At 50.5% G+C, this 27,124-nt stretch overlaps 1 protein-coding gene and 1 long non-coding RNA gene across 2 annotated transcripts; both read right to left on the bottom strand.

Annotated features, from left to right (window-relative positions):
• Positions 1-1,479: 1,479 nt before the first annotated feature.
• On the bottom strand, positions 1,480-14,125 carry ASPHD2 (aspartate beta-hydroxylase domain containing 2). Its single transcript, XM_059408703.1, has 4 exons — positions 13,939-14,125; positions 8,930-10,034; positions 3,872-3,985; positions 1,480-3,329 (listed from the first exon to the last, which is right to left on the bottom strand). The coding sequence occupies exons 2-4, from the start codon at positions 9,735-9,737 to the stop codon at positions 3,220-3,222; spliced, it is 1,032 nt and encodes a 343-aa protein (XP_059264686.1). The 5' UTR covers positions 9,738-10,034; positions 13,939-14,125; the 3' UTR covers positions 1,480-3,219.
• Positions 14,126-17,013: 2,888 nt separating this feature from the next.
• Positions 17,014-23,607, bottom strand: LOC132023839 (uncharacterized). The gene is made up of 3 exons (XR_009406070.1): positions 23,373-23,607; positions 19,822-19,922; positions 17,014-17,173 (listed from the first exon to the last, which is right to left on the bottom strand). It is a non-coding gene; the product is annotated as an uncharacterized LOC132023839 (long non-coding RNA).
• Positions 23,608-27,124: the final 3,517 nt, after the last annotated feature.

The following is a 27,124-nucleotide window of genomic DNA, read 5'->3' as shown; positions in this document are numbered from 1 at the left end:
TGGAAGGCTCTGATTGGTCAGGTCTGGATGGTGAACCCAGCCCTGCAGTTGGGGCAGACCAGACCCAAGAAACCCAAGAACTAAGAATGGGGATGCTACATCTTGCAAGGGGCTCAGCAGGGTACTGTCGGAGAATGTTACAAATAGTGGTTGTTCACTAGAGACCCAGGTTAGAAGTGGCCTGGGTGTCACACAGGAACACTGTCCAGACTTTAACCTGGAGCTGGCTGGTTTCAAAGGCCTTGTCATTCTTAATGGGCATTGACTCTTGTTTCCATTAAAATCAGGGCAGGAAACGAGTTAAAACAAATACGGAGATCCGGGTCCCACCCCTAGAACAAAGAAATGAGATGCTTTGGGGCGGGGGTGGGGGGGATGTGGGCATCACTATTTCTCAGAACACCCCAGGTGATTGTATTGTGCAAAGTCAAGAACCAGTGGATTAGATCACCTTTCCCCTCCCTGGCTATACGAAGCTATACACCGTAGGCCATTCAACATTACAAGTGTAACCTGGATCCAGACAATCTGGGTGAGTGCAGTGGTAGGGGGTAGGGATAAGGAGCAGGTGCCTGGGAGCCCTGGGACGTGACCTTGTGAGGTCTGGGCTTGAAGGTGGTTTGGGCTGTGTCAGGTGGAAGCAGGGCTTCTCCTCTGAAGCTGGGCGGGCACGCTGGCTCCCCCTTTTCACCTTGAGCACCCTTAGCTGTAACACTTAAATTATTTTAGCAATTGCCTAGTTGGCAATGCACACTTCAGGAGAGCGAGAAACATCTCAGCCCTGGGCAAGTGGTGCTCCTCCCTTCTGCTTGTTGAGAGAGCCCAGCCAGGACTGTAGCTGGAAGCAAGCTTGCTGGGAAAACACCAGGCAGCCTGGCTGCTCCCCGAGCCCCAGGCCACCCACATCACCTACCTCTTTTTAAAAGGAAAAATGTCAACTAAGGGACTTGCTTCGGAATTCCCCTGTACTGAGGCGGCGGGAAGGGGCCACTGGCTCCCCAGGCCACCTCCACCACTGATCAGAGGTGTTGATCTGCCTCTTTCTTACCTGTCCTGCCTCTCACCTGTCCCCCTGCACCTGTTCAAAACCACTATGGCAGAAAGGGGACCTCACTGCTCCTGTAGGGATGAGGCCATATCTGCAGCGGAGCACAGCGATGCTCCCAGAGGCTCCGTGACTTGCCCAAGGTTGGGCAGAAGCCAGCTCCTGGCACGGAGTCCTGAGTACCCCCCAACCCCTACCTTTCCTGAAGCCACGGTCCTTGTTCTCTGCCTCGAGTGCCACTTAGAGCTCCTTAACGTTCCATGGATCTGCTCCTGTTAGCCCACACCCATCACTGGAGAGCTGCGTTTTTGTCTCACTCACCATAGATAGTGGTGCCTGTGGGGCCCCACCCATCTCTGCGACGTGATCCAAACTCCTAGTGACTCCTGCCAAGTGCCCTCTTTTCCCCAACAGACCACTTTCACAGTTCACTCTGGTTTTCAGCAAGGTCCTTTATTTATCTCGGCACATGAGCTCCGGTGGCCGGTTACCCGTGTGGGCTGTGGACTTTGTAAACGGAGAGCAGTCAGTATGTATAGAAATCATGCACCTTGGTGATTCTTTGACAAGATACTTAATGAGTAGAAAGATTTCACGTATGTTGGAAACTGCTGCCCTGTCCGGCATTCCACTCACTGAAAAAGATCCATTGACTCCAATGGAAACAGGTTTTCTTTGCTCCCTTGCCAGTCACTGCCTAGGGCATCTCGGCCCAGGGTCATGTCTGACGGCCATTACTCCCGGAAGCTGCTGGTTCTGTTCCGAGAGAACCCTGGACCTATACGGGTGACCAGCTGTACACCGCCCACTGTATACATTAAACACTGCCCATGATACATGATTCGAAAAAGGCATCTCTAGGACAGCTGAAGGCTACTCTTGCACACCTCGGGTCACAGGAGAATGTTTCTAGAATTTGTGCCCCCAGCTGGCCATATCCTTCACAGGAAACCAAAAAGCCAGCTCCACCGCTGTGGGTCTTTTGGGTTCGTAGGTCTCCACAAAGGCCCCGCTCACACCCCCTGGCTTAGGTCATCGTCACCCGGCATGCGCCCCTGCACAGAGACGAAGAAATGGGGCCGACCCCTCCACTGTCTCAGAGTCCAGCACTTGGAACACTTATGTACAGACAAATAAATGGAAAATCATAGGCAACAGAACTCCAAAGCAAAACAGACACGTTTTTGGTCAGATCGACAATTCCAGTTTTGCGAGAGGAAGGTGCTGCTGGAATGTCACTGGAGGAGCACACAGTCTCACGCTGCCATAGCCCCTATCAGCCAAATGGCTGGTCTGAACGTTCATCGCCGCGGACTTGAAGCGGCTGCGCGGGGAGTTTTCCTGGCCCCATTTGGCAGGAGGGCTCCTGTGGACAGTGAAGTAAGCGGATCACACATTCGGCAGCTGATCCGTGGGAGCTCTGACTTGGCTCTTGAGGACACCAGCCTCAGCTTGGAAGGAAAGCTGTGTTTACACAGGAGCCTCCAGTCCCACCAGCCAGATGCTCCCCGCTGTCGGGGACCTGAAGGGGTTTGGGAGTGAGGGGAGCGACGGTGACAAGTCTGTTCAGGCCCAGCCGTGCATGCCGCCCCGACTAGGCCCGCCCTGCCTGTGAAGCCAGCCGGGTGTGGGAACTGCAGACTGTCCCCCTGCCCCAGGTGGCCGAAGGGTCCCCTGTGTGACCGTGACGGCAACAGAGGCCAAGGTCTCTAACACTGGTTTGCAGTTTTTGTTTTGTTTTGTTCATTTTTCTTTTCAGATGACCACAAGGAGTTTTTACGTGATTACATTCAGACAGATAACCACTTGGTTACTCTATTCCAGAGCACTGAAAAAACCAGGTATGTGACACGGCACAGACAACAGTCACACCGAAGGCACAGAGCCCCCAGTCACAGAGCAAAGTAACACGCTATTAGGCAGAAAGGAATCTCAGAAGCAAATGACTGAAAGGAAAAAAAGAAAAATCTAAGGCGATACAAGCTGAAAATTTCCCATTTACAATAACCAAAGGAAAGAGGGAGCCCACGTGATCTCAAAACCCCAAATAAGAACTTTCTGGTGAGGCAGGACTCAGAGCGTGGATTCACAGCACGGGTTGGGGCTGGACCGTACCCCAGTCTGCCCGGGCTGACCCGCGGCCATTGTCGCCGACTCCAGCACGGAAAACGTTCTCATCGACCCGGAGCAAAGATGAAATCCAGGGCCTGACGTTCGGCTGCTGCCACATTGGGGTGCCACAAATCCACCATGAAAACCACCCGTGGGCCATCCTCTGTTGAACCTGGGAGGGGGTACGAGAGAAGAGAGGTTCAAACCGTTCCAGAGCCAGGACCCATGCAGTGCTGGACCCCCACAGTGAGCTTCCGGGCAGGGCCCATCCTGTCCCTTGGCTTGCACTGGAAGATCGCCTCCTCTCGGAACAGGAATGTTAGCACGGTTTCCTGAGGTTCTGGGTGGAGCGTGTGAAAGGAGAGGGGCAGAGGACGGAAGGAGTGAGTGAGGGCTAGCTGGAGCACAGAGGACTTTTTGGCCGGTGGAACCGTTCCCGTATGATCCTGTCAGGGTGGATCCGTGTCACTGCGCATTTGTCAAAACCCACAGAACACACAGCAACAAGAGTGAACCCGAAGGAGACTGGAGTTCAATTAATAATAACCTGTCACTCTATGTGTCGCTTGCAACAAATGTACCACACTAAAGTAAGATGGTAATGGAAGGGGCAATGGGGGGGGGCTTATATACTGTGCTCAGTTTTTCTGGAAACCTAACTGGGCTGAGAAATACAGCCTATAACTTAAAGAAAAGAGAAAGGCAGCTGCTCACCTTCATGGAATGCAGTGTGCAGGAAAGAGTCATCGAAGAGCAGGCAGCGTCCTTCTGCCCAACACTGGGGCTCCCCCCCGACCACCAGTTCACAGCCACTTGGGGTTTTGAGACCTTTGAGGGAAAAGCAGAGAAAAGAGAATGAAGGCAGGTGGGATGGGGGGATGGGCTGTTTTGGTACAAATTGTCAACTTCTGAAGTGTCCTGGCCTTCTGCCTCACCCCTCAGAGCCCTGTCTGGGGTGGGAGGTGCTTTGGCAGAGGAAATACAGGCTGTGGACCCTAACCGTCACCGAGCTCCCTGGAAAACCACATTCCTCCATTGGCTTCATCTGTTCTGGGTCATGGGTCACTCTGTCAAGTCTTGTGCTGCACTTTTGAGACCCCTGAAGCCCATCTGTGGGACCTCCTATTCCCCCAACCCCCATTTATTGAGGAAGACCAGGTTTATAACCCGCCTGGCTCAGTAAACTGTGTTTATTAGACCCCAATCTCTAGGACTCTTTTGGTTAAGATGAAACCAGGCCCTCCTCTTTGGGTTCCAAGCTTTAAATCCATTTCGGGGCCTGAGGATGGCATGTTCTTAGTCTAAGCTCCTCTGGTTGCCCTCTGTGACACTGAAGGTCACCCCTAAGGCCATGCCTGAGCTCCATGGGGAAAGAGGCCCACATCTTTGTAAGCCTCTATACATTCACAATGGCGAGCACATGAGGTGCCAAGCAGGGGTGCATAACCGCAGGGAGCGGGCCTAGCTGAAACGCTGTGGGCCCACTTTCACGTCCCCGCCTCCCACCCTAGGATCCGAGGAAACGCCCGGGCCCTGTCACTGCCTGGACGTCTGGAAATGAAGGCACCACCACAGCCGTGGAACAGAGTCCCGAGGGGCTGGATGGGCCCCACAGCTCTCAGGAAGGATGCATCAGGAGGAAGCAGGGTCCTGCCAGAGGGGATGTGATCGTGGTGGTCTTGTTCGTCTTTGGGGACTACGGGCACAACCGTGAGGCAGGACCAGTCGGCCCTGCCCACCACACACCCCAGCTGACTCCTTAGGATGAACATAAAAGAGAGTTCTCGCTAACAAAGCATTTTAATACGCCCCTTGAACCGGAAGCACGTGTGCAGGAGGAAGTCACAGAGGCCACACGGAGGAGCGGCAAGAACAGAAGACTTGGGGTTCGAGGGCCAGCTCTGACCCTTCACTGCCGCGGGACTCTGCGCAAGTCACTTCACCTCTCTGAGCCTATAAAGGCGGAACAGCAGCGTGCTTACCCGAGGAGCTATATGGCCACTGTCCTTGCCACGGGGAACATACAAACTGCCTGAGTGCAAGTCTGGGCTAAATCAGCATTTTTCAGACATCCCTTCAGCCCCTTTCTGGACGGAGCTGCTGAGATTCAGAGAAATGACGTGACCTGCCAGAAGTCTGCTATTCAGTCCTGGTGGGGACATGAGGTTTAAATCCAAACCACAGAATGGGCTCTAATGACACTGGACAGTATTTCAGCAGTGGTGGCACTAAAGTGCTTGTCCATTCTTGTAGCAAAGGCTTCCACTGTCAATCTCACTGAATCAGGCGAGAAGGGCCATTCCAACTCTGGAATCATCATCTCCCATCTCCCGCTACTGGTAACAACTGCTGGGGAGGGTGGTGGGGTTTAGGGCTGTGACCGGCCCGGAGGAGAGAACCCTCACTGACTGGACGAGGCCATTAGGACTTTGTGGTTCTCTGCAGGGACCCTCCACCCCAGGGCTTCAGAAAGCAGCTCTCCTTTCTCTGGGCCACTAAATGATTCATCACCATGCACCACAGCACAGCAGAAAAATGGTCTGGCCTGCTGGCTTGACAGCCCCCTGCTTACTTTCTTCTGCCTTCCCCTTCATCATGCCCTGGCCTTCCAGTGCCCCCCACCCCATTCCTGCCTACTGCCCCCAAACCAGCTTGGTTGGCAGAGATGATCAATACTGTCCCAGAGAGAGTGATCAGGGGGCTCTTGGGGATGGAGCTAGACCCCACGTGCTCTGGCTGAGGGCTTGCTCTTTGTCCCTACCGACCATCCAACGAGGCAGGTCAAGGCTGCAAAAAGGGCTCAGCGCCCCCTCCCCCGACTTCAGGACACTGGAGGCTGGCACTCCGGGGAGCAAGGCAAACACAAGCTGATCTGCCAATTCCACCCAGCTAGTCGGCCCAGAAATCCAACACCACGCACGTGAAAAGGCAATAAGAGTCTAACTGTGCTTCTTGAGCAAGAATTTGCTGAATATGCTCCTGCATTTTCATCTGCCCTTTCCTGAGGGTTGGCCGTGTAGAAGGGCATCTCCCTCCCCAGTCAACGTGCCTCGTGAACGTCAGAGGTCACTTGCTGGAGGTCTGTGGCCGTGTGGTCAGGACGTCCCAGCCCCACAGGCAGAGCTGTCCCACGGCGCTACGTGGGGTCCAGACCAAGGGACGCCACCCCTAGAGCTAGCTCAGAGAGGTCTTTGGCGAATGAATGGACTGGGGGGAATGCACAGCCGTGGCCGGGCTTTCAGGGGTCTGTGGGGTCAGCTCCACAAGTCACAGCTCAGAGGGCAGGCAGCCAAAGGGGACAAAGGCTGGCAGTTCCAGAGCAGGGCTCAGAAATAGAGGGTGTCTCCTGCACTCCAGCCAGGTATTCTGGCCAAGGCGTGGTCACCAGGGACGTACCAGGTTCGCTCCTTCTCTGGCAATACCCAAGGTCGCAGGGATCGAACCCACCTTTGTTTCATTCCGTGGTGGATTCAAACGTGTGCATGACCGTGGAAAGAAGGAAATGCTGAGCAAATCTAACCAGGGAGCTTGCCCCGGCCTCAGGGAAGCGGCCACAGTCCAGCGGGACTCCTTCCAGGAGAACATGACACGGCCCAGTTTTTCTGGTAGCAAGAACTAGTACGGTTGAGAAGGGAACGACAGGTCGTACGGAGGGCCTGTGGGGGTGTGGTTTACACTCACACACGCACCACGCAGGTGCACAACAGGCATTTGTGCACAGAAGGCAAAGCCTTGCTCTTCTGCCCCCCACCCTGCTGCCCTTGCCACTGAACACACCTGCCTGGAATTCTACCTCAGTCCACAGGCGCCCTTCCTGCGGGTTCACTCTGAAGCTTTTGAAAAACAGCCAAAGAAAACCTTTGAAGAAAGCACAGTACTGTTCCCCATTGCCCCAGTCTCCATCTCAAAGCTGGGCATGGGGGGGCTCCTGCATGGCTCGCTCCCACCCAACCTGTCTGACCTCGGCCCCCCTTCCCCCTGAGCCCTCAGCCACGTCTGGGGCTCAGGGGGAAGGCATCCTAGCAGGATGGAGTGTGAGATCTGAGTGTGCCCTGGAGTCCTGCATGGCGACCTTACTGAGACCACTGAGATGGCCACCTTGCCCCCTTGATTAATCAGAGTGCCCTTTGCCTGACTGCCCTTTACCTGCCCATAGTCTCCACATGTGTCTTCTCATCCTCCAGAGAGTCCCCAGGCATAAACTGTCACCCTTGTGCGAGGCTCAGAGTTTCGGGGTCCCAGCCAAGATCACTCGGCAGCTGGGGCCGACAGAGCTGAGTCCGGGGGTGCTTGCTTCCGAAGCCTGATGGTTTCCCACTGTTTCCCGAGGGCCCAGGTTTTAGGGATCCTTTCTTAGACTGCCCAGCACAGGTTTCATTCCAGGGGACTAGCTACCACCTCTCTCCCGGCCAAGCAGCCACAGAAAATACTTTATTTAACCCTGTCAGTGGTCCTGAAGTAAGCACTACTTCCCATTTTACAGATGAGGAAACTGAGGCACGCAGAGACTCCGTTCCTTGCCCAGAGTCCCAGAGCTGACCACGGAGCCAGGCTCCCTCTTCTGGCACCTCTGCCCTGTCCTGCCTCTGCTCTGTAAACACTCACAGTATCAACTGCTCGAATCTAGCTGTCTTTCAAAGTGGCAAAGCCCTCTGTCCACGTCCCATTCTGCTCAGGCTCCCTGCATGGGGCAGGGGAAGCAGAGGGCTCTGGGAAAAGCGGGGCTGGAGAGCCCAGGAGGCTGCCCTATGGTTTGTCTATAGAACAGTATGAGGCCCCCCGCTCCAGCCCTGACTGGGGCTCCTCCACGTGGGCTTTTTCATCCTCTGTTCCGAAGCCAAGGCAGCTAGTGCTGAGAATTTCCTGAAGCCGACCTTACCCGGGCTCTGGGCGTGCCCCCCAGTCTGGGATGCTAACTGGGGGTACCAACCCATTATCATGAGTCACTAGGCACAAGGCATTCGGGGGAGCGAACATCCCTGGGTGCTGAGCTGTGGCGAAGTCCCCCTCACGGGTGAGTAAGCACTGCATGTCCGGCTCCGTGCGCATAAACGCTTCATGACACGTGTTCTCAGCGGACCCTCCAAGTACCTCCATGGGAAGGAGCTCTTGACCTCTTCTCTCTATGTGAGGACATGGAGGTGCAGGGAGGCAAAGTGACTTGCCGCAGCTGACACAGCCAGCAGCCTTTGGGGCCAGGACGCAAACACGGCCAAGCTGACTTCAACCCCATTCTTAGGGCCACTGTCGCGCATGGTACCAACTGCCCTCAAACCTGAATGAACTCGGCACTAACACCACGCACGCATGCCCCATCGACTTGGGAGGCACGAGGGCATGTTGTGTAGCAGCCCAGGCATCAGGATGAACCTGTGACGGTTACAACAGCCTCTGGGCTCTTGAGCTGTGCTGCCTGATATGGTAGCCACAGCCACGGGTGCCTCACTAAGTGTAGACAGAACTCTGTCCCCTGCCGGCACCAGCTGCGTTTCAAGCGCTCAGCGGTCACATGGTACTAGTGGCTACTGTACTGGGATGGTGCAGATAGAGGCCATTCCCACCACTGCAGAGAGCTCCCCTAGACAGACCTTCTGTCAGATCCTACTGCTCGCAAGTTCCTTTTCTGACTCAATCTCTGCGGTCAAAACTCTGCACATAATGCATCGACCTTTGACAGATGTGCCCTGTGGAGTGCAGACAGGCATGATTCTGGTGGCCCAGGGTGGCTGTGTCGGGCAGGCTGTGCCCTGAGCCCCCGCCCCCACGACCTACCTAAGTGGCACCGGATGCGGATGTTGGTGGGGCCATAGTGCTCCGTGATCACAGTCCCCGGGCTCAGCACGGAGATGCACGCGTTCCCAAAAACATTGTTCCCAATACAGGTCCGAAGGCTTCCAAGCAAGCGGTACGTCCGTGGGCACTTCCTGCAGTTCCTGGGAACACAAACCCCCTGATTGACCAAGTAAAAGGTGACCCACTCCCCGCTGGGAGTGCTGTTCATTTTCCATCCTTGCGGGAGGCTGCAGTTTGAGAAGGCTTTGTACAGGGTCTCAAACTCGCACAGGATGGTCTGGAAGTTGCGCTCCAGCAGCTCCACGTCATGCTTCTGGGCGTCCCGTGGGAAGTAGGGTGTGGTGGGAAGATCGGGCAGGAAGAAGACCTCGGGCTTCTGGATGGAGGGCCGGCTGCTGAGGTAGCGGCCCTGCTCGCGGATACCCTTGTGGATGCGGCCCATGCCGGACCAGGAGTAGCGCTTGGCGTACTCCTGCAGGTTATAGTAGAGCTTCTGGTTGAGGCCCTCGTTGTGGGCGCAGCGCACGCACTCAGGTGACTGGCAGTATGCGTAGCCGTTCTGCAGCCCGGCGGCATCTGTGCCCTGCATCAGGGAGTTGACGGTTGCGTAGGGCCGGGGCGGCTCACGACCCACGTGGTAACAGTACCACACGAACAGGACTAGCAGGCAGGCCACGCTGACCACAGCCGTGGTGTCACAGTCCCGTACCGACTGGATGCCCGTGGCGATGCAGTCCCGCAGGCCGTCCAGCGACCAGTTCCAGGCCACCAGCCACTCAAGCGACATCTTGGGGGAGCTGACGTTGGGGGCAGGGGGCAGGGTGAAGCAAGGTCAGACAGTCAGTCCTCAGAGGTCCCAAGGGCACCCGCACCCTGCAGCTTAACATTAGGGGGAAGGGGTGGCTGGGGCCAGGGGAGGCATGGCTGCCATCACGGTTCCTCGGATCCCACCAAGTGTGGCATTGACCCACATCTGGGCTCACTACTCCACTCCCTGCAAAAAAGTCACTGCAAGCTGGGTGGAAGGAGCCGCTTTTGGTCAGGCCAGCAAGTGGGATCAGTCACCGTGAAACGATTTTCGAACCTGACAAGAGAAAAAAAAAGTAAACCAGCATAAATTTTTATACCTGGATATATCCTCAACTGAAATGTAAAATCACAGATCCTTCTGGAAGGTCCCTGTGGGTAGGGGACACACTTCTCAATCTTGTGTGTTCTCTCCCCATTTTGCCACACCCCCCGCCCCCCAATTTCCCAAGAGGCCAACGGTGCATAATTTGCAACCAGTACTAACAATTACCCAAGGCCCATCTATTCTGTGTCATTTGTAGGGGGTGTGATCAGCCCCATTTTACAGGTGGGGAAACTGTGGTCCTGAGAGGTTATATACCTCACCCAAGTTCATGTGGCCAGGGCAGAGACATACTCCCCAGAGGGCTGCATGATGATGTCTAGTCATGGTAGGCATTTCATAAATACTTGTTCTCCTTAAGTCTCTGTACCTTTACAGAGAGATCTGGATTCAAAAGCATCTTAAAAATGGCAAAGGAAGGGGGCGCCTGGGTGGTTCAGCTCAGGTCATGATCCCTGGGTCCTGGGATCCAGGCCACATCAGGCTCACTGCTCAGTGGGAGGCCTGTTTCTCCCTCTCTCACTCCCTCTGCTTGTGTTCCCTCTCTTGCTGCCTCTGTCAAACAAATAAATAAAATCTTTTATAAAAAAAAAAAAAATTGGCAAAGGAGGGGCACATGGCTGGCTTAGTCAGTGGGGTGTGCAACCCTCGATCTCGGGGTCAAGAGCTCGAGCCCCATATTGAACACAGAAATGACTTAAAATAAATAAAAGATTCCTAAAAATGGCAAAGGAACCACAAAACTACACGGTCTCCATTTTACTTTCTCTCTTATGGTGCTTCATCATTCTTGCTTAATCTCTCTTGCCCTGCTGACAAAGGCTGCGTTGCACTCAAGCTGGAAGGAGGGGTGGGCTCTTGGGTCATGGGTCACCCCCACAGCTGACACTGGGCCTTTCTGTCTAGCCAGTCCAGAGACTACTCCCTGGTCTCACCCGCAGGTTAGGAGAGGAAGTGATGGGGGAGAATGGAAACAGAAGCCTTCTCAGGTCTCTTGTCTCCGGAACAGACAGGAGCACTCTGCCAAGTAGCCCGCCAGTGGTTGGGGCCAGCGTCTGGCACGCCGTTTACCCTAATAACCTAAAAGTAAGATCAGAGCCCGGCAGTCACGGTGCCCGTGTCTACAAAAGCCTGGCCGTGTTTCCCAGCTGAGAGATGCTGTGTCCAGCCTGCTTTTCCCAGAACAGCCAGATCTACAATCTCCCACAAGCCTAATACATTCCCTCGGTGCAAGGGGCCGAGTAATTCACAAAAGTCGTTTTGTGTACTACCTTCTCTCTTGGGAACTGAAGGCAACTGAAAAACTGGGGAAGCTGTCCCCTTTCCTTTCTGTGGGGACTACATTTGGCTGGAAAATTCTTGCGAGATGGCAGAGAGGCCAAGAACCCAGACTGGAGGTGGGCTGGACTGTGGGCGGGACACTTCCCTCTCGGTTCCTTCATCTCTAAGACTGGGCCATGCTCATCTCCTGGGATGGAGGAAAGTGACAACAGATATAAAACACTTAGGATGTCACAACGAAAATTTAATATGTGCTTAGACATGTGGCAGCCCGTGTTGGTCAGCCAACAAAACCAAGCCAGGGCATTGGGGACAGGTATCTTGGGATGAGGGACCCTAAAAGCAAATTCTGGACACTCTCGCTGCCACGTATCTGAGCTGACTTTTATTTGTCCCCAGACTGGCAAGACTAAAAATGAAAGAGAAACCTTAGGTGCTCATTCACTGCCTGCCTGCATCTTCCCAGCTTAGGTTGAATTAAGAATCATTTGACTATCATGTTTAGCAAGTCAAAAACGCACATGCTAAATATTCATGGCCGTTTTTATGTTTCTAGGAAAAATACAAGAGTGGGGAGGGAGGCTAGCAGCTCAATTTTTTTTTTCTCACACGTTCTCAATTTCTTCACAGATCTGGGCCCCACTGGATGGAAACAGACCATTTGGTGCCCCTGGTTCTCTCTAGCCATACCGTAACTGGCACATGTTCCCTTGAAAGGGGAAGGGAAAGAAAATCTGGGATGATTCTCCCCGTGTTTTGTTTGCAAGCCTGTCTCCCAACCAGAACCCCAGGATTCCTGAAATTCAGTGTGAAACTGTCATCTGCGTGAAAAACAAGCACTTTTACTAAAAGGATTTCCCCCCTCCCTGAGCTCAACTTCTAATTGGAACTTTTAAACTCAGTCTCTCAGGAGAAGAGGTTTCTCTTCGTTGAGAAGTGAGATGGTGATAATTTAGCAAACACCTGTTAAGTGTCAGTCCCCATCAGCTCTGCTAATTGCTTAACTCCAGCACAATGAAAACCTGGAACACAGGGCGGATGAAGAACAGATCTCTTCACTGGACACCCCTGGAGCTCACCAGCCTCCTGGGGGAAGCCTCATTCTAGTCAAAACCAGCCATGAGCGCTCCCTAGCCTGAACTATAAACAAAAGGCAGCAAAAGATCCTGATGCCCTGAGCCCAGCTTCAGATCCTGTTCTCATAACCAGCACGGAGAGCCGAAGTTAGGACTTTTCTTACCTGCCGCTTCCTTTTAGTCAAAAGACACTGGCAGGCCCCTGAGCCCAGAGGTGGGTTTAAAAGCTCACGGCTGAAATGTGACACTAAAAAATCGTTTACATTTGCAGGGTGACTGGCAGTTTAATAAGTACTGGTTCCAACATACAACACTCAGGGCACCCAGTGACAACCACGAAGGCGCCAGTGGAAATCCACGAAGGCATGGATTCTCTCCCCCTCTCCGGCTCTTGGCTCAGGGACCACAGTAATGTCCGGTTTCCTTCACATATCTCATCATTTGCATCTGTTTCATGTCTGTCCTCCTTAGGGACCGGGACCTGTCACTGCAGTTCTGCCCTTTAATAACTCCAATCGTAAAGGTCAGTCAGCCCTGGAGAATGCATGGCCAATTGGTCAGCAAGTCCAATGAAATACACCTTTTGATACGATGAACATATGGGGGACAGACTCAGCTCTAACTTGGCTAATGGGGTTCACCTTACAATCCAAGAAGCTGCTCAGTGCTAAAGAGCTTTTGGTCTTTCTCAGGGTGCGGCCAAGCTGCCCTAGAAGTACCCCCAAAGAGCAGGGCAAAGCAGGGCAAGGGGTATGATGCAGGTCACCCTCCCCACCCAGGACCCTGGGAACTGTCTTGGAACCAGCCTTCCCCCTTGGGCAACTGGAGACTTCTCTTCCTCACTTTCTGGGCCAGCTTTTTCAGCATCCGCCCACTCTGGAGAGTGGGGGAAAGGTGGGGGCAGCGGATGGGTTAACACAGATGGTGACCACCAGGAGGTCAGGGGAAGAGGGGGATGGGACCACGGAAAAGTGCATATTGACAGGAAAAGTGGGCAATCGGCTGAAGACTGGGGAAGGTGGCTTATGGTGATAGCTTATGGGACAGGGGAGGAGGGTCACCACGAGAAATATGGGAAGTGGGTGACGCTCAGGGTTGGGGGAAGGGGGAGAGAAGGGAAGGAAAGGGAGCAGGGAGGAGGGTCATGGGGCGCCGCGGTGGGCACCGCGATGGGGCAGGGGCTAACGAGGAGGGTGCTGCCCTGCCCGCCGCCAACACAGCCCCGGCGGCGGCGCTCTGCACGCAGCGAGTACCGGGCGGCGGGGCCCCTTGGCCGGGCCGGGATGCGGGGCACGGGGCGCGGGGCGCGGGAGGGGGGGCGCCGGCGTTCCCAAGCATCTCCAGCGGCCGCGCCGCCGCCAGCCGTGGGGACCGCGGGCCTGCAGCCGTCCGGCCCCCGCCTCCTCCCCCTCTCCCCGGGGGTGGGGTGGTGGCGGCCCGGCCGCGCCGTCTTCCCCCCCAGCCCCCGCGCCCGGCAGCCCCCCGGAGACGCCGCTTACCTGCGCGCCGGCGCGCGAGCGGCTGGGGCGGATGCTGGGGCCGGGGGGGACGCCGCCGCCCGAGGGCGCGGACGCGCAGACGCCCCCTGCCCGCGCCGCGGGGCCACCGCCCGGCCCACGCCGCGGGAGCCCGAGCTGGAGCCGAGCCGGTGCCCCCACCGGTGCCGACGCCGCTCTGCGCTCCGCGGGGCCGCGCGGACCACAACTCCCACAATGCCGCGCGCGGCTGGCCGGCTGGAGGAGGGGGCGCGGGCGGCGGGCGGGGCGGGGCTGGCGTGGGGGTGGGGCGGGGCTCGGACCCCCGGCGCGCACGGCGCGGGGCCGCTGGGAAGGCTTTAAGGGAGCGGCGGTGGCGGAGACCCCGGGACGCACTGCCCGGCGGGGCCGGGGGTGGAGTGCGCAGGTGGAGCGCGCGGGCGGGCGGGCGGACGTTCATTCATTCGCTCTGCGTTCCTCCCAATGTGCCCCTTCTGCTCCCCCGCCCCCGGTCTCTGTCCCCGCTCCGGCTCTCCCTCCTACAACTTCCTCCTTGCATTCTCTTTCACTTTCCTTCCCTCTTCTTTCCTCCCTCACTTTCTCGGGCCCTGAAACCCCTCTTCCCTTTATTTATAGATTCACAGCGCACTTAAATGGCCGCTCCGGCACTTGGAATGAAACTATAAATCAGACAGGATCCCTAATGTCACGAAAAACTCCTTGGTTCAGTAGGAGCGACTGTTGGGCAGCCTCCCTGTGCCTGGCCCTGTGCTCTTTGGGGAGCGGGGCACATGCGGGCCCTGCCCACAGGGAGCCACAGTCTGGCTAGGAGTCGAGGGTGCCCAAGTAATCACGCAGGTAAAGGCACCCTCACCTGGCTCCGCAGAGTAGTAGAAAGGGACAGGGCAGGGTGAGCCGAGTGGAGCAAGAGGGCATGTGATGGGGTGGAGGCCCCCCACCGGGGCCTCTGTAAGGAAGTGATGTTGGAACTAAGGCCTGTGGGAAACAGATAAGCTAACAGCGGTCATAGGATGTACATGTTAAGGGCTCCGGGGCTCCATGCATGGGCGGGTTCTGGGAACTCAGGAGTAGGATGGCTGGCGCAGGATCCATGTGTTCGTCCCAAAATCGACTTGTTGCATCTACTTTGCCCCTGTCCCAGAACCTACTTCAATCATGTCTCAGAATCCACCTCTCACACCTGTCCTAGAACCCACCTGGTCCCTGACCTAAGAACTCAACCTCCATCCACCATGTCCCAGAATTGTGCCTGCAGTGGAACCCACGTCTAAGGTGGCTCAGAATCCCCATCTGCGGTGGCCCAGAGCCCACTTCCACCATGACTTAAAATCCACTTGTCCTTACTCCAAAGGAGGAAGAACTCCCCCCGCCCCTTATTCTGCTAAAATAACCAAAATGCATGCATTGGGAAACAAAAAATGCATCCAGATTTGTTCAAACTGTGGGTAATCAACACAGTGATCCGATTTAGAAACAATAAACAAGATGTCTCTTTTCATTGCCAGCCTTCTGATGGTTGAACCTGGGGAGGGCTGAGAAGGCTGAAGGGCACTTGGTCCCTCTCAGGTTCAGGAAGTTGCTCAAACTCAGACTTCTCCGAAGGCGCTTATACAGTCAGAGCATCACATTGACAGGGTTGAGAAGGAAAACATTCTTCATATAGTTGTAAATGTGTGTTCCATTCCTGGATCATGCCATCTGTAGTGCATTACAAATTAATATTGTCTATAAATCCTGTCATTATCTTTGACCAGCGCAATTATACTACTCTGTGTTTGTTAAGAGTATTTACTGGTTCCATGGTGATATTACCCCTTTACACATTTTGCTAACCCTGCTTTCCACTTCTGCCTGTGGGAGACACTGGGATGGGGGGCGAGTTCCCCCGGAAAATGCGTATCCAGGCTTTCTTCCAGAGGGGGCTTTGGGATGAGAGCTCCAAATAAATTGTCATTGCACTAATGGAGGAGCCAAGATAAGGGCCAAGTGAGTCTAAATTGCCTGCCTCCTGCTTGGCTGCCACTGACGCCCTCCTCCTCCCGCTGTCTCCTCAGGGCAGCCCTCCCCGACCCACTCTGAAGCTGCACAACCTATCATTATGCTATCTCATCCACTCGTGGAGTCCACCCAACTCCCTCCTGCTGCAGATGGAGTCACGGGGGTCCAGAGAGAAAACATGCCTTGCTCAATCAAGGTCACAGCAAGTCAGTAAAGGAATAAGAAAATGCTTGCTTGGTGCATTAGATCAGTGAGTATGGTCTCTTTAGAGAGAAATTTTATTTGTCAAAATGACAACAAATTATATATCTTAAAAACAAACAATGTCACTACTCTATATCCATCCTAGAGAAATGCTAGAATCGATAAAGGAATAGAGATGTTTTTATATTGTATAATCCTGTGCAACAGTGTAAAAGGAAGAGCTTGATATATATGTGATGTTGTAAAGCTCCTAGGGGTGCCTGCCTGGCTGGCTCAGTCAGGAGAGCGTGGGACTTTTGATCACAAGGTTGTGAGTTTGAGCCCCACATTGGGTGTAGAGAGTGCCTAAAAAAATAGAATCTTAAATATATATATATATATATATATATATATATATATATATATACACATATATATATATTTACATATATACATATATAAACTTCATAAATATATGTAAAAGTAATAGAGCAAAAAATCAGAGTTATGCTTGTAGTCTGACTTCCTCTGCATAGCACATACACACAACACAAAATGTTACTCTGTAGTTTCTGTGGATATATATGTATATTTATAGAAAAGCAGGAGAAAAGGATTAGAAGAATACACTAGTATCTTTTTAAAAGTTAAAATATTACAATGTTGGCAAATGCAAAGAATATCCCTCAGAGGACACACACCGAATTCATGAGTTGTAACTTCAGGGGCCATTAGGAAGGAAAAAGAAATTAGGCACAGTGGACAGAAGGAATCCAGCATTTTCTGGAATATTGTAATTTGACTCAGTATTTTAAAAACAATTTCTTTATTTTTTTAAAAGATTTTATTTATTTATTTGTCAGAGAAAGAGCACGCACACAAACACAAGCAGGGGGAGCAGCAGGCAGAGGGAGAAGCGGGCTACTTCCTAAGCAGGGAACCCGATGCGGGGCTCTCGATCCAAAGACCCCGGGATTGTGACCTGAGCTGAAGGCAGAGGCTTCATCGATCGACTGAGCCACCTAGGCGCCCCATTTTTAAAAGGATTTAGATACTCCTGGAATAAAATGCAAAAAGGACAAATCAGTTGCTAGGAGTACCGTTCTCCTTTATTCCTCAACTACCCGGTTCCCTATCCTTGAGATAATCATTAAAACCAGTTTCTCATGCATCCTTCCAGGAAAATGTGTGTTTGCAAATACCGTGCAGAAATATTTTAACTTTTGAAAATGAAATATTAGTATGCTATTAGTGATATTAAAAAACATTTTTAAAGTAAAATTCAAAATTACATTAAAAAGTATTTTTTGAGAATTAAGAATTGCTCAACATGAGAAAAATCCTTTTAAAAAAAAAAAAGATTTTATTTGTTTATTTGACAGAGAGAGTGAGAGAACATAAGCATGGGGAACAGCAGAGGGAGGGGGAGAAGCCGGCTCCCCGCTGAGTAGGGAGCCAGATTCGGAACTCTATCCCAGGACCCTAAGATCATGATCTGAGCAGAAGGCAGACACCCAACCATCTGAGCCACCCAAGCACCCGAGAAAAATCTTTTGATAGAATTCACCACATTAACAAATTAAAGTCAAAGCACTACATAATGTTTCAGTAGATGCAGAAAAAGCAAAATTCAACATCCTTTCATGATTAAAGACTCATGGCAAAATAGGAAGAGAAGGGAATTCCATCAATCTGATAAAAGAGCGTTTATGAATAATTTACAACCAACATTATAGTTGATACTAGAGACTGAATGCTTTCCCTCAAAGATCAGAGCTGAGACAAAGATGCTCGTCTTTGCCATTCCTATCCAACATCATATTGGATTTTCTACCAATGGAATAAGGCAAGAAAAAGAAATAGGAAGCATTTGAAAGAGTAATGGAAAAAATTCTCCATAATACCAACAAAACTGTAAAGACTTCAGGAAAGAATTGAACTAAAATGGGAAAGATGAAAAAAGTTGAAATAAAAAGTATTGAGAGGCAGGGTATAAATTGTGAATGATAACAATGTATGCAAAATTCATGGATATGAAGAGACAACATCACAAAGAGGTCAGATTCCCCTAATAATCTATAAAATTTAAACAATTTTTAATGAAAATCTCAGTATTTTTAGTGCAACCAGATAAATTGGTCATAAAATTTATATAGAAAGACAGAGCCAAGAAAGCTAAAGACAAAATGAAACTACTTAATAAAAACTGTGTAAAGGGTATAAGCCGGCAATGCACACAAGAGGAAACACAATGGCTGATAAACACAGGGAAAGGTGCCTTTCACCACACTGCTCATCAGGGGAATAAAGAATAAAACCATAGAGATGCCATTTTGCATTCATCTTGTGGGCAGAAATTAAAAAGTCAATTGATGCCAAGTGTCAGTGAGTCTGTGGAATCCTAGGTACTCTTGCACACTACTGATGAGTATGAATCTACACAACTCTAGCCATCTTTAATAAAGTAGAAGGTATGCACACACACACACAATCCTGCCATCCCACTTCCTGGTCTTTGCTCTAGGGCTCTGGTTTTCAAACTGGGGGTCTCATTGATTGTTCCAAAAATAAAGTAAGTCATGACCACGAGTTAAGATAATGAAACAGAATAAATTACAATAGAAATTATGAGATTATTTAAGTTTATTTCTCCCCCCCAAACACAGTGAGCTCTATGCCCAGGGTGGGGTTTGAACTCACGACCCTGAGATCAAGAGTCCCATGCTCCACCAACTAAGCCAGCCAGGTGCCCCAGGAGAGTATTTCTGAATGTATCTTACACTTTCTGTTTTTCGGCATGTGTGCATTGCACGGGGTCCTGCTGTACAATGTGTACTTGGTGGCAGTCAGGTAAGTTTGAGAGTCTTTGTCCTAGAGAAGTTCTCAGAGTGGGACAAGAATATATATAGCAACATGTGCAAAACTGGAGCCAACAAACACTCAAAGAGGAAAATGCACACAAAAATTCAAACAAAGCAATATGAGACAGAAGTTATAGCATGAGCCAGGACTAAATGTACTGAGATGGGTAAATCTCCAAAATATAATATTGAGCTGGAAAAGCAAACCGTAGATTGATACACGAAGTATAATATTGTTATAAAGTGTGACCTCATATAAACAACACAGTATGCTGGTGAGGGACTATTGTATGTGTATATAAGATAGAACTATATGCTATACTACATATGCATGCATATGTACATGTATACATTTGGGGAAATACATTAATGTATATTAATAAATGCATTAATACTAAAATCTTGCATGGTGATCATTAATACAACTTCAAGATAGTAATTATTTGGGGGAAGGGAGTGGAATGAAGGAGGAGCACGTTGTACTATCTCATTCCTTTATAAAAACCAAAGGAATAAAGCAAAACATTAGGATTTGGTAAAGGTGAGTGGTCAGTATCTGAATGTGTGTCCTCTTATTCTCTAGGAATGTTCGCAATATGACACAATTGTAAATTATAAAAAGGCAATTAAAATTAATTAATTAATTAATTAATTAGAGAGAGAGAGAGCAGGGGGGCGAGCAGAGGGAGAGGGACAAGCAGACTCCACACTGAACGCAGAGCCTGATGCAGGGCTTGATCTCACGACCTTGAGATCATGACCTGAGCTGAAATCAAGACTTGGACACTTAATGAACTGAGCCACCCAGGCACCCCAAAAGACAGTATGGGGAGGTTAGACAAACCAGTTAAACGTTTGGGTTGTGGGTTTCCAACATGACTTGAGCTGTTTGAAGACGTTCAAGAACAGCTAACTGTGCTCCAACTCCATGGCTCCCAGTAGTGCCTGGAGGGGGAAGAGAAGAAGGAGGGGCAGAAGAGAGTGGGGTGATATGCACATTCTCAGATGTTCTCTGTTGTTGCCTTCTAAGCAGATTGCCTTTTATTAGCTTTATATATTGCCCTTCTGTCTTAGGGTAATAGAAGATCCTAAGACTGGGTTTGTAAGCCCCTGCCCTGGGCGACCCCCAATAAAAGTTGGGGGTCTTTGCTTTGGGAAAGATCAGGATAAGCCTGAGCCAGAAATTCTATGGAGTAAGTTTATAAATTTACATAGATTTGTCAAACTGAGTGATGAGCTTTGTTTGGTTAGCATATACAATGAGTGATTCCATCTGTCCAGAAAGCCAAACCATGCTCGCATGTTGTCAAATGCTGAATGTATTCCGGGAACAAATCTAAATCACCTTGAGCTGATCCAGTAAAGGGCTGCTAACATCTATTTAGTCTTGGAACAGACAACGAACTTCATGCTTACTGTGCAAATAGGTAGAAACCGACATGAGCCTGCTGCTTGTGAGGCCTAGGAGAGCTTGCTTCATAGAGTGGAAAAAACGAATTAATTAAAACGTCTTCCCCAAACCATCACCTGTTTCTAACCCTGCTTTCCACTGGGTCACCTTGAACTTGATCTGGCTCTTGACCTTCCTCTGCAGTCCACACTCTCTGGAAGCCTCAGAATATCTTTGGCTGGGCGTGGAAGGTCGGTGTGAGAACTGAGAATTCTCAGCGACGGAAAAACAGGCATGAGAAGCAAGGCCAGGTCCCTAAGATCTATGAGAATCAGCCCTCTACAAATCCTGGAATACATTTCAGCCACTAAATGAATTAAAATGTGTCATGACAACATGCTTCATGTCCCACCTCCAAGAGCCTTCCTTGGTGGTAAGAGACTGTGATCATATAGGTCTTCATTTTTCCACCAGTTGAGGTTATTAAATTATTGAGCAACAGGTACACAATGCCAACCACCATCAAAATGGATGCAGGCTAGGGATGCCTGGGTGGCTCTGTCTGTTAAGCATCCGGCTCTTGGTTTTGGCTCAGGTCACCTTCCCAGGGTCCTGGGATCTGGCTCTGTGTCGGGCTCCATGCCCAGCGCAGTCTTCATCTCCCTCTCCCTCTGCTCCTCCTCCCGTGTACTCTCTCTCTCTCTTTCTCAAAAGTACATAAATAAAATCTTAAAAAAAAAAAAAAAAGAATGAATGTGAACTACAAAATAGACAGGACCCTATCAATGAATACCGATCCACATCATATCAAGTGGTCTTGAAATCTAATCTGCATGAAATTTCATGGAGACTGTATCTTAGCCTCGGAGCGGATATACCTTTAAGCTCCCGGGTAGAATGCAGAAACTTCCTCTCATTTCGAACCCACTGTTTTTACATTCCCCAGGGACAGAAGGTGTACTGCTTGCAACTACTTCTAAACTCTGAGAAGTCAACTGGGAAGACTATTTATTGAGCATGTATTGTTGAACAGATCCTATGTGTTATGCTCACAGAGTATACGGCCGTGAGGGAGTACAGACAGCTTCTGCATTAAATCCAGCACAAGAAGGGGTTCAGTGTGGCTTTCATGAGCCTTTTAAAATTGTCAGTATCTTGCTCTCTCTGCCTGCCTCTCTGCCTACTTGTGATCTCTGTCTGTCAAATAAATAAATAAATCTTTTAAAAAAATAAAATAAAGGGGCACCTGGGTGGCTCAGCGGGTTAAGCCGCTGCCTTCGGCTCAGGTCATGATCTCAGGGTCCTGGGATCGAGTCCCGAGTCGGGCTCTCTGCTCAGCAGGGAGCCTGCTTCCCTTCCTCTCTCTCTGCCTGCCTCTCTGCCTACTTGTGATCTCTCTCTGTCAAATAAATAAATAAAATCTTTAAAAAAATAAAATAAAATAAAATAAAATTGTCAGTATCTAAAGCTTAGGAGACACCATGGAAAATGCTGGTTTCCCAGCTTCTCTTGAAAAATGGAGATATCCGATCTGCAAACCAGCAAATTGGCTGGCAGGTGGTTTGCTATTGTCCGCACCCACTCCCTATTGTTTCCCAGCACCAAGGATGACTGTGACTTGCAACTGTGTCTAAAAAAGTAAGGAGATATTTCTCTGCTTCTGTGTCTCTGTCAAAAGTGGGGAAACAAAAGCCAGACCAGGAGGCCTGAATGATTTATATTAGCCTTGGCCACGTGCTTCGTTTATGTTACCTGACATGTTCGGTAGGTGCTCCCAGAGCACAGTGATGCCAAAATATGAAAAAATTTAAAAAATGGAAATGTATGTCTGCCTCAGGGAACTTGCAGGAGGGAGGTTAAACTTGACAACTGTGAGAATCCTCCCCTCCTGCCCCTCCCTTACACGGAAGCCCTGAAAGCAGGTGGAGGGAAGGAAGGAACAGTGAGTACAAAGTTGGGTGAACAAGTTTCGCAGGCTTGGGAGAAGGTAAGAAGCCCACATGGCTGGGGCAGAGGAAGAGGGAGCATGGGGGCAGAGGATAGGTTTGGAGAGCAGGTTCAGGTGTCTTCAGCCCTGGGAAGGAGCTTGAATTTTGTTCTAAGAGCTCGACACCGATACGGCAAAGGCCCATGATCAAGGCTCAGCTGCCCATGGTCCGGGTGCTGGCAGATGGGGGAGGTAGCAACAGCAGGGGAGGAGACAGGGAGGCAGGGCTTGCTTTCACCTAAATGATTAATTCACTCAGGTGCCCACAAGGCAGCGAGGGGGATCATTGGAGAGGGTTTTAATAAAGGGGTTGGGCCAAGTTTAAGGTGATCTCAAGGAGTATGCAGCACTCAGGGCTAGTAACAGGAGAAGCTGTTACCTGCCTAGGCTTGAAGGGGTAAGGGAGAGAGGGGTTCCCGGAATCTGGAGGTAGAGGTATTATTTAGAGAGGTCTGTTCCCTCTCCTAAAAGACATAGACTAGGGGACCCCACAAAGAGGAAGCTGGGAACTCACCCTCCGCCTGCCTTTCTGTCGCCCACTGGGGCTTCCCTTGGGACCTACCCAACTGGATGACCAAGGAGAGGGAGCCCATTGATGGGGACCGTGCGGGCTAGCTTCCCTAGAGGCAGGAACAGGGAGGAGAAAGCCAGAGAGCAGATGGGGAGAGACAAAAGGAAGACACCTAGTTCACCCTTCAGGACATGGAAAAAGAGAATCGCGTCCCTGCTTGGATTAGGGACCACGCACACATGTGGTGTCTACTGACAGTGGCTGTCATCCGACTCCACCACCTTCAGGGCAGAATAACCTCCTGGTTTCAAGGAAGCCCAGAGATCAAAGCAAGGAAAAAACTTCAGGATCTGGTTTTGCAGATAAGCCGTTCAGATACCGACTCAGAACTGCCAAGATGGAGCAGGCGGCACCTTGGATTGGTCGGGAGTCCCTTGAGAGATGTCCCTGCTCTGTTATTACTGGAATTTGCAACTCCTGTAAAAAGCTGCCGGGGGCATGACTCACCGAGTTAAAATCCAAACCACTGCCTCCACAGCTCACCATCCTGTCCCCCGAGTCTCCTCCCTCTTTCCGCAGCTGCAGCCGGAGAGGCATTTGCTCCCTCCAGGGAGGGGCCCCAGGTCCTGGCCCGGCCAGCTGCTTCTCCACACTCCAGGTAGCCAGAGTTTCCTGGATTCCAGGGACACAAAAGTATGTCTGGAAGAGACCAGAGAGTCTAAGCGTTCTTGCGGCAGGGCATGTTCCTAGAGGGAGAAGGTGAGTGCCGCCAAGCAGCACCTGGAAATCACCTGGATTGCTGTTACAAGCTCTGGCATCGTAAAGGAATTTAAGATAGCTTCAGGATGCAAAAGTCTTTTTTGCATTTCTCATTAATTAATTTGGTTCTATGCATCTGGGAATTTGCGACAGTCTGAACCAGATGCATTAGGGTTTAGTTTACCCTTTTTTTCTTTTTCTTTTTGCAAGCTTCCTTTTTACTGTATTTTTGTCTGCATTTTCCCATTGCTTTATACCTGTCTAAGGTGGTCATTTATCACCCCTGCCAGATTCTATCTAGCTGATGCGACAGTGGCGTGGTAGGGTGGTCAGGTCGCAACGTGATTGTCACAAACTCAACTCGCTGGTTGACACATACCCCCTACCTAGAATTGAAAGGCTGTGTACTCACTCAGAGCTTCTCTGAGTCTTTAACTGGCAAAGCCTTCGTGATTTCTCTTAACCTGAGATGCACTGTTCAGATTTTTTTTTTCTTTACAAACTCTCATTTCACTTGGAGGAAGAAAACAAGGAGCCTTAGATTCAGATCTAGGTTTGAATCCCAGCTCCATCCATCACTGGCCAGGTGGTCCTAGACATGAGCTACTCTGTGAGCCTCAGTTGTCTATCTGTGAAAATGGGCTTACTACCTACTTCACAATATTGTTGTAAGGATTAAATGGGATCACATAGGCAAATCACTAATATTAGAGGTGATCACAAATATTCATTTCCTCCAGTCCCCAGCCTCCTTCTGTACCAAAGCATACACATTTTAACCCTTTTCATCCAAGCTGCCAACTTGAGAATCTTTGTTTAACCATGAGAGGGGTTAGCACGATCATGAAGTTCATTGCTGTTCTCGGAGTTTGCCATTCTTGTGGCTCCCTTCCCCCAGCCATCCTGGAACCTTAGCCGGTTGTGTGATACGGAGAGGGATGTTGGAAGTGGTATGTCGATTTGGGAAGGTGAACATTCAGAGCAAAAAACTGGAAGTGCAGGGGGGGTGTGTTGCCAGAGGGTCATAGAATATGAGGACATAGGGCGGTCTGGGGGGGCCAGGAAGGGGTGTGAAAATTGTAAAAAACTGCTGAGAATGGCCAAGAAGCAACCCTAATGAGGCTGGGCATGGGATGTTGGAGACATCTGCCTGGCATATGGCAATCCTCGGTGAGTATTAGGGAAGGAATGAATTTGGAGGATAAGGAAGGCAGTCTGGGGGATGGGCAAAGCAGCAGGGAATTTCAGGGGCTTGGAAGGATTGGATTTCTGCTCAGATGTCAATTATCAGAGAGGTCCCCCTTGACCTTGGATGTGCAACCGCATTCCATCAGTCCTCTTGAGAACCTCTGCCGCCTACCTTCCCAATGGTGCACCTCACCAGGATGCACATTAATTGTTTATTTATCTGTTTATTGTTGGTCTCCCCCACTAGGATATAAAGTCTAGAAAGGCGGGGACTTTGTCTCCTTTGTAGTCCCCTGCATCCCTGGTGCTTAGAATAGAGCTTCGCACACAGTAAGAATCAGTAAATATATTTGAATAAATAATTGAACACAAGAGGGTGATTCCACAGATTGGTAGGGATGGAAGGGCTCGGGAGAAAGACTTGCAGTGGTTCTCAGATTTAGGATGCCTCAGCATCACCAGGGGCTGGGTCAAAATGCAGACTGTCTGGCCTTGGTCCTGACTAGGTGAATCAGAGTCTCAGGGTGGAACCTAGGGGTCTGCCTTTACCAGGAACTTGGGTGGTGCTGGTGCAGAGGTTTTGGCTTCCACTCTGAGAAACACTGGCCTTACCTTATAGAACCTGATGGGTCGCCTCAATCTTTTTGCTTCTGGAATGGACCTCTCCTCTTCTTTTATGTCAGAATCACTTTGTAATTTCCAAGCCCCCTATTGATCAGCTCTTCCCAACTTTATGTATCACCTTGGTGAAGCCCACTGAGAATAACTTGATGAAAGCTAGGAGAGGATGTTCTCCCAACTGTTCCAGCCCAAGATGGTACCCCTGGGCTCCCAAATACTTTTTGATTGTTTGCACACTATTCCAAGGCTAAATTTTTACCTGTAGCCTTTTACTGTATTTAATAATCTCTAGTCCCTTAATTCTTTTTTTAATGGGAAATCAGATGACTTATATGTGTCTTATTCTTTTTTTTTTTAAGCTTTTATTTATTTATTTGAGAGAGAGAGCGAGAGAGAGCACACAGCACAGGGGAGTAGCAGAGAGAGAGGAAGAAGCAGGCTCCAAGCTGAGCAGGGAGACCCACGTGGAGCTTAATCCCAGGACACTGAGATCAGCACCTGAGCTGAAGGCAGACCCTTAACTGCCTGGGCCCCGAGGTACACCTCGTTTCTTAGTTCTAAGCGATGTGTTCAGAGTGCCCATTTTAGAGAGTGACCTTGGGAGACAGGGATTGCAACTTGAACCTCCCATCTTTCCTTACTGCCAGCTTATCCAAGAGATGTTCCACAAATGCTTTTAAACCACGGACCAATTCATAGCCACAGCTGGGCACTGAAACCATGTTTGGAATGTGAACATAACAATGATGGCAATAATAGTAACGGCTTGTTCCATAGGTAGCCTCCAAGTTTCCTCTTTTCCAGAAGCACAGTGAGTTGGTGTAAGGAAAGAGGAATTTTCCTATTGTCACGTAACTTCCCCCCTTTCTCTTCCCTCCTTTTTGGCTTGCTTTCCTGTCCCACAAAAACATTCATTGAGTCTCAAGAAGTATCTGCCCTCAGTATGAATGTTTAATTTAGGTGGACTTTTCAGGGAAAATGAAGGAGTCGGGGGTCTGACATTTCCACTCACCTCACATTTAAATCATCAGTTGGCCAGACAGATGGCTCTTGTCCTCTGACTTTGTGGAAATGTTATGTAATGCCTGTGCTCATCCCTGATGAGAGAACAGTGGTGAAAATGAAAATTAGAACCACCACACCTGGCTCTTGGGTATTGCTGTGGTGGAGTGTGTGTGTGTGTGTGTGTGTGTGTGTGTGTGTGTGTATGTGGCAGGAAAGAGTCTTATCTTTATAAAAAGGCTTTTGACTCCCCAGCCCCAAACCAAAAACTTTTCCTGCCTTCCAGTTTCTGTTCCCAGCCTTCTCCCAGAGCTCCTGTTCTGATTACTAGAAGCCAACTTTGATCCCTTCCACTCCTGAGTGCTTTGCCTATCCAATAGACTCTGCCTCACCTATCTGTCCCACAGCCTCTCTTTCCCACTGTCTTTGCTGCTAGTGATTCTGAGCCCCGCCATTCCCATCTGTATCTCCCAATCCCCCATTCAAGCTATACATCAACCACAGTTAAAGCTTCTAAAGCAACCTCTTGGTTTCGAAAGCTCCCAAATCTCTCACAGAAAAGACATGTAGACTCATCAGCTTGGTTGCCAAGACCTTCCAAAAGAGAGCCCCAAACTACCCGGCCAAGTGTATCCCCTATACATTGGCATTTTCCTGCCTCTCTGCATCCAGGAATGCCTTCTTTGGCA

Source organism: Mustela nigripes, chromosome 8, assembly GCF_022355385.1.
Source record: "Mustela nigripes isolate SB6536 chromosome 8, MUSNIG.SB6536, whole genome shotgun sequence".
In the NCBI taxonomy this organism is placed as follows: Eukaryota; Metazoa; Chordata; class Mammalia; order Carnivora; family Mustelidae; genus Mustela; species Mustela nigripes.
This window is presented reverse-complemented; position numbering and strand designations above follow the sequence as displayed.

Excerpts from the sequence above, each read along its gene's own strand:
- ASPHD2 (XM_059408703.1), bottom strand. The coding sequence starts at position 9,737 with ATGTCGCTTGAGTGGCTGGTGGCCTGGAACTGGTCGCTGGACGGCCTG. Across the intron at positions 3,986-8,929 it reads CCGCATCCGGTGCCACTTAG|GTCTCAAAACCCCAAGTGGC; the intron begins GTAGGTCGTGGG and ends TTTCCCTCAAAG. Across the intron at positions 3,330-3,871 it reads GCACACTGCATTCCATGAAG|GTTCAACAGAGGATGGCCCA; the intron begins GTGAGCAGCTGC and ends ACCCCCTCCCAG.